This window comes from Toxorhynchites rutilus, chromosome 3 (genome assembly GCF_029784135.1).
Source record: "Toxorhynchites rutilus septentrionalis strain SRP chromosome 3, ASM2978413v1, whole genome shotgun sequence".
NCBI lineage: Eukaryota > Metazoa > Arthropoda > Insecta > Diptera > Culicidae > Toxorhynchites > Toxorhynchites rutilus.
In genome coordinates this window covers 43,605,310-43,617,856 of record NC_073746.1, presented here as the reverse complement: position 1 = coordinate 43,617,856, position 12,547 = coordinate 43,605,310, and the positions used below count along the sequence as shown (strand labels likewise).

The window sequence follows — 12,547 nt, the reverse complement described above, 5'->3', positions numbered from 1 at the left end:
CGGCCGATTCCTATGTGGTTTTGAATATTTCATGATCTTTGCCTATTTTCCGTGTTGTGTCCCAATGCAGGGGAATGGAAAGCAGCAATGGTTGGTCTCCTTGGGGGAATGACGCCAATGAAGTTTGTGGTCAACCGCATAGGCCTGGTGGCCTAGAGAAGATAGCACTAGGACTTGAGGAATACTTGTTTTTTCCGCATCGACAGAGACAGTTTCTGTCGACGAGTTGAATTGTTCGTGTGCAGCTCGATCTCCGAGTGCTTTAGTTTAGTTGTGGGTTGTCGATGACATCCTTCATCGTGTTGCCGGTTGCGGCGGAACGGAAACTAACTCGCTTAGCAAAAGGTAAATACGTGATAGTTTTGGATTACATCCAAATCGGGGGAACTTTTGCAATACTTGTTGTATGGATGCGAAACTGACGAAAAGAAGACTTATGCTTTGGATGCTCATTTCTTGGGTTATGTGATGTAGTTTAGAGTATGGAGACGTTATTTCGATTATTCGATGACATGTGGTGGATGTACTGATATAGTGACTAATAAGTTCAAGTCATTTTTTCGAATTAAAGAAAATCAATATTTTCAAATTCGATATATATATATATACAGCCATTCCATGCCAAACCGATTTAGTGATTCTTAGATTTTCGTCAAAAGTGGTAGTTTTGTTATTTATCGCAAAACATTAGACCCGTATTTTTATATTTTTTTCAGTAGAGTGACCATTTCTATTTTAGGGCTGTCCGAAAAATCAACTTTTTTCTTCTTTTCCCAATGACATTTTTCAAAAATTCATAACTTTGAACTACTGAACCGATTTCGAGACGGTCGACATATCAAACTAAAGCTAATTAGCTAGTCATTCTTGGAAAAATGCTACGCTTACAAACATTCTAGGTTTTGGTTATTTTTTTATTTTTTTTATCCAAAATATATATTTTTATTAAGGCTCATATGGCGTCAACCTGACGGGGCCGGGAGTTCAATATTTCGACAATGTTTGCCTTATAACTATGTTAGTAATATGTAACCGATTACTCGCGGTTGGCTCGAGGTTAGTATTACAAGTGTTTTCATAATTGTGATCTTGCTGTCTTCAATGATCTGTACCTGTGCCCGACACGGGATACTTCCTATTGGGATGCAGCTGACCATTAATCAGCAACGCCCCCCTAGTCTGTACCCCATATCTAGCGTGGTGCATCTTCTGGACTCGAGGAATCCAGGATAGAATGGTCACTAGCCGGCGCAAACATCAGCTCGTGTAGAGTTGTCATGAGCGGTACAACCTTTGGCTCTTGTTGAATGATCAGTTGACTGCACAACCTTTGGCCCGTGTATCTGTAAAGAGTGTGTGTATGTATTGCCGCGACTAAGTAAAAGTTTATAGATCGGATAGGAGGGATATATAACAGGGACACAACGAAGGAAACATCATTAAACGTTGACATCGGCGCTTCTGAGGAACAGGTATAGAAGAAGCAGAAGATCAGGGTTACGGCTACCTAAGATATCCCGGACGGGGATATCCGATTGTCTGCCTTTTGCTCTCAGTGCTCTAGAGAGCTGACAGCGAGCAGCATGGAACCGGATACACGACCAGACAATATGCTCGATGTCGTGGTAGCCATCGCCACAATCACAAAGATTGTTTGCTGCGAGCCCAATGCGATAGAGATGCGCGTTTAGGTTGTAGTGATTGGACATAAGCCGAGATATCACGCGAATGAAATCACGACCTACATTCAATCCCTTAAACCAAGCTTTCGTCGAAACCTTAGGAATAATCGTGTGTAACCAGCGACCGAACTCATCTTCACTCCACATGCGCTGCCAACTAACGAGTGTGTCCTGACGAGGAATGTGAAAAAATTCATTATAGGCTATTTGCCTTTCAAAAAGTGTGCCTTCTGAAGCGCCCACCTTAGCTAGCGAGTCCGCGGAACCCATGCTAAGGTAATCTTGAATAATTTTTCGACCAAAACACTCAATAGATGTCTTATTCTTGTTAGGAAATAAGATGAGCGTTTATCAACTTTCATTGAACGAATTGCCTCTATTGAGCTGAGACTGTCTGAAAAAATAAAATAATGGTCGATGGACAGTGTTTCAATGATCCCTAGAGCATAGTATATCGCACCCATTTCAGCGACATACACGGAACAAGGATCTTTGAGTTTGAAAGAGGCACTGGAATTTTCATTGAAGATGCCGAAGCCAGCGTTTATGCCTGAACCGTAAGTAAAGAATATTTTATCAGATCTAACTTTCCCATATTCTGCCGAAAATATCGGCGGAATATAATCGGAGCGTAGATGATCTGGGATTCTATGGATCTTCTGCGCATGGACAGATCAAAATTGACAGAGGAATTGCATAAGTATGGGAAGCAAACTTGGTTGGAGATGCCCGGTGAAGGGTGCACTTCATGGTTAAGGTACTCATGGTATAAAGACATAAAACTTTATAGTTGGAGTAGATTTTCGAAGTTATCAATCACCAATGGATTCATGATCTTGCAACGGATGAGAAACCTGTAGGATAATTCTGTGAACCGAAGAGTAAGCGGGAGTACTCCTGCCAAGACTTCGAGACTCATCGTATGTGTCGAATGCAAACACCCCATGGCTATACGCAAGCAACGATATTGTATTCTCTCCAGCTTGAGAATATGAATCCTGGCAGCTGATCGGAAGCAAAAACTGCAATATTCTAACACTGATAATATCGTTGTTTTGTACATCTGAATGATGTCTCCTGGATGTGCGCTCCACCATGTTCCGGTTATTGTTTGGAGAAAATTGGTTCTTTGCTGGCATTTCTGTTTCAAATACGCAGTGTGTATTCCCCAGGTACATTTAGAGTCAAAATACATACATGCTTCCTAGAAAACGACCATTTCGGTTTTTTTTTTATTTATTTATTTCAGGCTCATTGTCATTTTAGCTGTAACAGAGCCGAATTTTAATCGTGTACATGTCACATATTTATCATATCTATAATTAGCACATTACACAGTTGCCATTTTTAGGCGTTAGAGTATTCCCTTCTCTACCATTCCATATGTCACACACATTTACACAGTAGCAGCCATTTAGGCGTAAGAGTTTTCTATCTGTTCTTCCATTATCCAGCTAGACCGGACAGCGGAGACAGTTGATTGATCATTGTAGAGTTATTTATAGAACAGCAGCCCGATGTGTCTTGCAGAGCAGAGCAGTTGTATGAATGAATCGATCATATTTCGACCGTGGATCGATCTCCATCGCTGATGATTGTTGCGTGGACGTAGTTATTCTGTAACAACACAAAGATGGTCAATGAGGGCCCTGAGTTTCGAACTCACGATCGATCGCTTACTAAGCGAACGCGCAACCAATGTGGCTATGGAGGCCCCCCAATTTCGGTTTTCTCCGTAGAGAATTCGATACCCAGCTTGAGAGCCCACGTGAACAGGTTGTTCAGGGTATCTTGCAAGGGTTTTTGCAGAACGGCGGGATTAGTACCCGTGATGGAAATAACTCCATCGTCTGCAAGTTGTCTCAGCGTGCAGTTTCTAGTTAGACAATCATCCATATCATTGACGTAAAAACTATACAAGAGGGGGCTTAGGCAGGAGCCTTGTGGTAGGCCCAAAAAACTGTATCGAGAAGATTTGCAGCTTGAAATTAAACAATCCCTGTTCACCGAGGGAAAACTGTCGATTTATTTATCAACTGAGATTGTATTCGGAGCTAATGAAAACAGGTGTGTCACGTTTGGAAGTCGAAGTCAGAAGACTTTATTCTAAACAAATACTTTGACAGTAGTATGTTTATCAGCAGTATGTCGATTCGTGCTGAATACACGAATAAATGAAACTATCTAAAATTAATATATATATATATATATATATATATATATATATATATATATATATATATATATATATATATATATATTTATATATATATATATATATATATATATATAGTCAATAGGCAGTTATATATATATATATACTCATTTGGTAGATGTTCGAAAACATTCTAAATTTCAACTAAACCAAATACTAATTCAATACACAATAGAAATCTTCTTCATGATTGAAAAACATGTGCTTTTCTGAGAGTAAATTGTACAGGAAATTATTCAGAATTGGCGAAAGTCCACGATTATGAAGTTTCTCTGAGAGAATTTCTGAATGGAAACTGAATCAAATGCCCCTTTGATATCGAGAAAAACGGAAGCCATTTGTTCTTTGCGAGCAAATGCGATTTGGATTCCAGAAGATAGCAGCGTGAGACAATCGTTCGTCCCTTTACCTCGGCGGAAGCCAAACTGCGTATTTGACAGCAAATTGTTCGTTTCAACCCACTTGTCCAAACGAAGTAGAATCATTTTCTCTAACAATTTACGAATACAGGATAACATTGCAATCGGCCTATACGAATTGTGATCGCAAGCTGGCTTGTTGGATGTTCGTATGGCTATCACTCTCACTTGTCTCCAGTCATGTGGGACTATATTCAGCTTCAGAAACTTGTTGAACAAGTTCAGCAAACGCTGTTTCGCCAAGTCGGGAAGATTCTTCAACAAGTTGAATTTAATCTTGTCCGACCCCGGAGCTGAATTGTTACATGAGAGGAGGGCAATTGAGAATTCTACCATCGAAAAATTCTCATAATCGCCTTGGAGCGGAATGTCGCGTACGACGTTTTGTGCAGGAACGGAATCAGGACAAACCTTTCTTGCAAATTTGAAAATCCAACGGTCAGAGTATTCCTCACTTTCATTTGTATGGTTCCAGCCACGCATTCTCCTAGCCGTATTCCAAAGAGTGCTCATAGCTGTCTCCCTTGACAAACCATTGACGAACTTCCGCCAATATCCACGCTTTTTTGCATTAATCAGACCTTTTAGTTTGGCTTCTTGAGCTTGGTACTTTCGAAACCATTCCACTAATCCAGTTTTCCTGAATTTTTTGAAAGCGGATGATTTTTCAAGGTAGACCTTTGAACACTCCTTGTCCCACCAAAGTGATGGAGGACGACGTCGGAAAGTGGTAGCAGGAACACGTTTCTTTTGAGCTTGACGTGCGCTTTCGTAAATAAAACTCGATGTAAAGTTATACTCTTCGAGTGGAGGGAGTTCATGCATTGAAACAAGTGATTCAGATATTATTTCTGCAAATTTTCTCCAGTCAATATTTTTCGTGGGGTCATACGTAATATCGACTGACTCACGAGAACCTGATTCATTGGCGATCGATAAAACATTGGCAGGTGATTACTACCGTGGGGATCTTGGATAACCTTCCACGTGCAATCCAGGGATAACGAAGAAGAGCAAAGTGATATGTCTAGCATACTTGTCCGTGCAGGAGGGTTGGCTATCCTAGTTGCTTCCCCTGTATTTAAAACTGTCATGTTGAAGTTGTCGCATAGTCACATAGAAATATTGAACGAAAACTGAAAACATGTTAATTTTGAAAAATCATATCTTAAAAACGAAGAACGACACCTCTCTGGTATTCGGATATATTATGTGAAAAAACCTCAGCTTTCAGGTGAAAATATAAAAAGATATGGTCCCGAAACGATGACAGCTATAAAAAACAAATATAATCAACAATTACGAAAACAAAATCCATTTTTATTCAGAGTGTAATATTTTTTGAAACAAGACCAGCTCATTGGCTTTAATTTGATATGTCGATCATCTGCATCGGTCCAGTAGATCAAAAGTTATAATTTTTTGTAGTGGAAAAAATGGGAAAAAATTATTTTTTGGACCATCGGTTAAATTTGAAAATTCATAACTCAAAAACGAAAAAAAACGCCTTCCTAATTTCGAGATATGTTATGTGAAAAATCCTCAGCAATCCTCATAAAAATTTAAAAAAATATAGCGCTCTTGGTCCTGAGACCATGAAAACTATAAAAAACGAATACAATAAATAATGACGAAACCAAAACCTGGAATTGTTGCAAGCGAAGCATTTTTCCAAGACTGACTAGCTAATTAGCTCTAGTTTGATATGCCGACCGTCTAAATCGGTTCAGTAGTTCACAAGTTATGAATTTTTGAAAAATGTCATTTTTGGAAAAAAGGGTGAAAAGTCCATATTTCGGATCAGCCTAAAATGAAAATGGGCACCCTAACAAAAAAAAAAAAAATACGAGTCTAATGTTTTGCGATAAAGAACAAAACTACCACTTTTTACGAAAATCTGAGAACCACTATATTGGTTTGGCATGAAATGGCTATATGGTAGATAGCGAAGCGTGCGAACTGTCATTCCTTTCCATGCTGCCGATTTTTGTCCAACAAAGATTTTTTAACAGAGCAATTCCGTATTTAAGCACAGTTTTCATTCCATATCATAAAAACCTGGAAACGCTTGATGCTTGTTAAATTGGGAATGTTTATGGGGTTAAACATTGCAGCAGCCTTGGGGATTCAATAATCGCAATCCAATCGTTGCCTCGTTTGTTTTACCAGCTCTGCGTGTTATTAATTTATCACTCCAGAAAATCTGGACTATCACTAAGATCTGTAATCTGTATCGTACAGAATCTGTACCGAAAAAAACGAAACATTTTGGCCTTTCCAGATAAAACTGTACGTGTGGGAACACTGCCAAACTAATACTTTTTACTGGCCGTTTGGTCCTCCGGAACGAATTCTGAATAAATAACACCATATCAAAAACAAATAAATGTAAATTTGTTTTTAATGACGCTCTGAACAAACTAAACGACAGATCGTGCTCTGAATTGGCATTAAGACCAATGACAGTGGTACCAACATACAAAAAAAATAATAATGTTCAGTGGGGAGCTTTAATTTAATTATTAATTACTTTAATTACTTATTTCCGGTATATATTTGACAGAATGTGTACAAATTTTTGAGATTTCAATAGTTTGTTTCTAAAATAACTTTTTTTAAACAGGTTTTTGGGTCAATAAGTAACACACATTACTTGTAGGCCTTATATCTTTCTAAAGAATTGTTTATTATATTACCTCGTTCAGCCGGCAGAGAGATTTGACCGCTCAAAATTACCTTTTGATGTTCCTTGTGTTGAATATACCCAGATTATTTTGTCCAGCATATTGAGGAATCAAATTCGGAATTGTCGTTCGCTATTTGTGAAGAATGTTCTTTCGAATAACGAAGACACGAGTCAATATCAAACTGGGATAAATTTACCTTAATGCTAGAATCATCATAACAATAAAATGTATTCCAAATGTAAATATACGATGCTAACGAGTCACCAACGAAATCAACGTCGCATGCCTTCGAATGGGACGAAGGCAATCGGTTCTCTGGCCGCTTTCTATCTGCAGTCCTGCGTTACCCAACAGTTTCAATTGTCGACAATTTGTCCTTTCAATCCACTGCAGTGAGCTTTTCTAATTTTCTTTCCTCCACTCGACTTTTTTTTTCCACTTGGCTCAATGTTTAAATTGCTGGACCAATACACGATGAGGCTGATTGGTGCCCATCGTTCGCTGCGGAGCCTGTTTGCGCTTAGGAACTTCCCCAACAGTCCATGCAGGCAGACTGGCGTTGACAACCTGCCAAACCGCGTAGTCATCGTCGGCTTATGTAATGCCCAGTGAGAGTTTGGGTGACGAGTAGTAGGCTTCGGTAATTTGTTGTGAGGCGATTGGAATGCTTCCAACGGATGATGGGATTTGCCTCCTGCGGATCATTCAAGCTCGGTACAACAGCAGGGGTGTGGGTTTTTGTTGGCAGCGGTACCCAGCTTGTTTGCAGCGTTGAGCGAGTAGAGAGAATTACAAAACGCTACAGAACAAAACGAAAAGCATTATTCACCCCCACAAAAGCGGAATGGGGGCAAAACGGTAAATGGCCATCTCTCATCCGTCGCGTGACGAATGTCGCCCTCAGTCATAGTGTGATTGCTATAAAAAGTACATTTCTCATAAAGCAAGCACGCGAGGGCAACGTTTCCGGTTTTCGACACTGATTAGAATGCAACTGTAATCAGCAATTGTATTTCTCGTGGGGAATAATGCTAAGCGGAACCGTATTCATTACAATTAAATTCTTTCCCTAGTAGCGCTTCAGTACTCCACATGGTCTCAACAAAGAATCCTCACGTGGCAATTAAAATTTAATGAAAGCAGTGCATTTCATTTCGGTCATAAAACATAAAATGTAACACAGTCACGGTGCGCTATCCTTTGCCGTTGGCCATTGCAGCGGTTACACCACAGTGGTTCACGGAATGGAATCGGTGGAATGCAACCCGGAATGCTAGCAGGATGACATAAATGTCGCAAATGAGTTATGACACCGATTTTCAGTAGACAACGCTCACGTTCTGCTGACTCTGGTCCGTATCTAACAGCTCAATAACGGTTAATGTTCCGAGGAAACTTTTCCGCCACTGTTGCAGTGAGCATCGAAGTCGCAACCCTTTCGGGCGGCTGACGACGAACAGATGAGGCATGAACAAATAACAATAAAATTAAATTTTAGAAGGCTCTATATTCTAAAAGCTGTGTGGGTTGTCGGGCGCAAATGACCACAGTGAAGATAAAACATCACCCACTCATGCACTCATGCATTGATAACGTTTATGGCTTGAATTAAAGTTTACAACAATAATCATATCAGCGTAGAAGAGTGCTTTTGCAAGTCATTAGTATGACCGCATGCAGATTCCGTACTGCAAGCTGTTTCCAACGTACGATTCAGGAGCTTATCCATTTTCAATTTGCTCAACGCTTCCCGGAACACGTTGAACTTGAAAGAGTGGGAGTTTAATTACGTACAATCGATACAAACTAGAACAGTATCCAGCAGTGCACCATTACTACGGAACGAGAATGCAATGGTGGAATGAACATGTTCATTACCAATGTGCATCCTAATGAAATCGTCTAATTAACGTTTTGCGTTTGGTTATTTCCAGGAATTTCATCCCTCTCCAGCTGTGGCGATCCAGATCGTTTGCCAGAGCTGCCGCCTGGGGATGAACAGCGACTGCAGCGAGCCGCCCTCAACCTGCAGCAGAAGTTGATCCTGCGGGAATGGCTCAAGGAGCACCGGCTCCAGCACTTCTATTCCAGGTGGGTATCGTTCTGGTGGTTCTGATCATCTATGGGTTAATTAAATTGGTAGTATAGTATAATTGTGCGAATGCAAATCATTTTCTTCGTTCCTTCGGCGAAATTCTTGGACTTATTATCAAAATAAGGATTTTGAATTGTTGAAGTTAATCTAAATAAAATAAATGAAATATATATTTGTGAAACGGTAAGAGTTGGCATTAAAAATTTGGGAACCAATATAATACCGTTACAATTTTTTTTTCTTTTCCCAACGGAATCGATAGCCGGAATCAATTTTCAGTACAACCGAATGCTGGACTCGGTGCAACTTTGAAGCGATAAGATGATCTCTTTCGTTCAAAATTTATTTGCAGGAATCCGTTTAATTACAAAATAAAACTCCAATCTCCTCTGGAATTGAAGGCATTGGAGCTGTCCAAAATCCATCTTCACGTACGTTTCGTCATTCATCAGCACGCATTCTTCGTACATCGCAAAAACCTTGTTGTACATAATTCGAGCGCCTCTTACGTAGGGATACCATCTGTCCCGATTTAGCAGGACATGTCCTGATTTTGAGATTCTTTTGAAGCGTTTATTTAGGCGATTTATTTTTCATGTTCTAGCATTTGTCTTGATTTTTATAAGAAATTCAATTGCCGCATGTGTATTTTTTTCTCCCCGCTGGAAAATATCTTCTCCACATCCGACTGGAAGTGCACTGCACTTCGATGCCACTCCGGAATCCGGAACCTCTCTCACGGGAAAAAAATATAAGAACAAAATCGCTTTTTTTTACTTCGGATATTACATTAGAATGTATCGAAATTTTTGAAATTGCTATCTAGTGGAAAGTTTTGGTGGCCCTAAAAAGGGCCGATAGTTTTCGTGGTTTTGTGGAAGCAGCTGAAGACGCTCGAACCATGACTCATTCTTGTTCTCGCGAGAACAATGCACAATGTAATGTCAATGTACACATTGCACCAATTATTTATTTTTGAAATTGCTATCTAGTGGAAAGTTTTGGTGGCCCTAAAAAGGGCCGATAGTTTTCGTGGTTTTGTGGAAGCAGCTGAAGACGCTCGAACCATGACTCATTCTTGTTCTCGCGAGAACAATGCACAATGTAATGTCAATGTACACATTGCACCAATTATTTATTTTTGAAATTGCTATCTAGTGGAAAGTTTTGGTGGCCCTAAAAAGGGCCGATAGTTTTCGTGGTTTTGTGGAAGCAGCTGAAGACGCTCGAACCATGACTCATTCTTGTTCTCGCGAGAACAATGCACAATGTAATGTCAATGTACGCATTGCACCAATTATTCATTTTTGAAATTGCTATCTAGTGGAAAGTTTTGGTGGCCCTAAAAAGGGCCGATAGTTTTCGTGGTTTTGTGGAAGCAGCTGAAGACGCTCAAACCATGACTCATTCTTGTTCTCGCGAGAACAATGCACAATGTAATGTCAATGTACACATTGCACCAATTATTTATTTTTGAAATTGCTATCTAGTGGAAAGTTTTGGTGGCCCTAAAAAGGGCCGATAGTTTTCGTGGTTTTGTGGAAGCAGCTGAAGACGCTCGAACCATGACTCATTCTTGTTCTCGCGAGAACAATGCACAATGTAATGTCAATGTACGCATTGCACCAATTATTCATTTTTGAAATTGCTATCTAGTGGAAAGTTTTGGTGGCCCTAAAAAGGGTCGATAGTTTTCGTGGTTTTGTGGAAGCAGCTGAAGACGCTCGAACCATGACTCATTCTTGTTCTCGCGAGAACAATGCACAATGTAATGTCAATGTACACATTGCACCAATTATTTATTTTTGAAATTGCTATCTAGTGGAAAGTTTTGGTGGCCCTAAAAAGGGCCGATAGTTTTCGTGGTTTTGTGGAAGCAGCTGAAGACGCTCGAACCATGACTCATTCTTGTTCTCGCGAGAACAATGCACAATGTAATGTCAATGTACGCATTGCACCAATTATTCATTTTTGAAATTGCTATCTAGTGGAAAGTTTTGGTGGCCCTAAAAAGGGCCGATAGTTTTCGTGGTTTTGTGGAAGCAGCTGAAGACGCTCAAACCATGACTCATTCTTGTTCTCGCGAGAACAATGCACAATGTAATGTCAATGTACACATTGCACCAATTATTTATTTTTGAAATTGCTATCTAGTGGAAAGTTTTGGTGGCCCTAAAAAGGGCCGATAGTTTTCGTGGTTTTGTGGAAGCAGCTGAAGACGCTCGAACCATGACTCATTCTTGTTCTCGCGAGAACAATGCACAATGTAATGTCAATGTACGCATTGCACCAATTATTCATTTTTGAAATTGCTATCTAGTGGAAAGTTTTGGTGGCCCTTAAAAGGGCCGATAGTTTTCGTGGTTTTGTGGAAGCAGCTGAAGACGCTCGAACCATGACTCATTCTTGTTCTCGCGAGAACAATGCACAATGTAATGTCAATGTACACATTGCACCAATTATTCATTTTTGAAATTGCTATCTAGTGGAAAGTTTTGGTGGCCCTAAAAAGGGCCGATAGTTTTCGTGGTTTTGTGGAAGCAGCTGAAGACGCTCGAACCATGACTCATTCTTGTTCTCGCGAGAACAATGCACAATGTAATGTCAATGTACGCATTGCACCAAATATTCATCGCGAACGCTATCGGGACGGGAGACTTTTTCGCGAACGGGAGACTTTTTCGCGGTTGACATACTGAAATAAAAACAATGTGTGCATCACAAATACATAGGCACCCTCCGAACAAAATTGAACTGCTGTTTGCAATATCTTTCATTCTTCCTTTCATTTGATGATGAAAATTATATGATGAATTACAGAGGCTTTAAACTTTTTAGTCCATTTAGTCCAACATCATGAAATAGGCCCACCTCTGCAATCTACCATTGTTTTTGTTCGAATATTCAAATAGTTTTCTCTAAATTCCACCACCATTTTTGTTTTTGCTTCCAGCCTCAAGCAGTCTATTTAGCAATATTGTCGAAGCTAATATCCATTTAGATGGACCGAGCTAAATTTTTAACAAAATGTTGCAGACACAAGCTGCATACATTGTTTATCACATCCGGGATGCACCTTTGCCCACTGCCGCAGGAATGGCAAAAGATGGGTTACACTGTTTGTCACGAAACACATGACTACTGCCACAATTAGGAGCGCGGTTGGCGAAAGGGGGTTAGCGTGGCTTGTTTTTTTATAGTTTCAAACGAAGACAATTACCGGTAATGAACAAGTCTGCGATTCGCTTCCGTTTTCTCGTTCCGTCGTTTTCCGCTTGTGGCGGTTATATGTTAATGTGAGCAGCAGTGTGCAAATTTTAATTTTTCATGCAAACTTACAATACGACACAATGAATTGGCGCTTTCCGCCACTATTTTATACGCCCACTATTTTTGTCGTTTGGAATAATAACACCCGGAGGAGAGATTGGGATAAGGGCGAGACAAAA

At 40.0% G+C, this 12,547-nt stretch overlaps 1 protein-coding gene across 11 annotated transcripts in view; it reads left to right on the top strand.

Moving 5' to 3' along the window:
- Nucleotides 1-12,547, top strand: part of LOC129775605 (apoptosis-resistant E3 ubiquitin protein ligase 1) — a 125,450-nt gene that overhangs the window by 94,453 nt on the left and 18,450 nt on the right. For 10 of the 11 annotated variants that reach the window (XM_055780536.1, XM_055780535.1, XM_055780538.1 and 7 more), the window contains one exon: nucleotides 8,938-9,094. In XM_055780536.1, the coding sequence (XP_055636511.1) occupies nucleotides 8,938-9,094 (157 nt within the window). Of the gene's footprint in view, nucleotides 1-233; nucleotides 346-8,937; nucleotides 9,095-12,547 lie in introns of those variants that run through there. The other variant, XM_055780546.1, reaches the window with a different exon arrangement.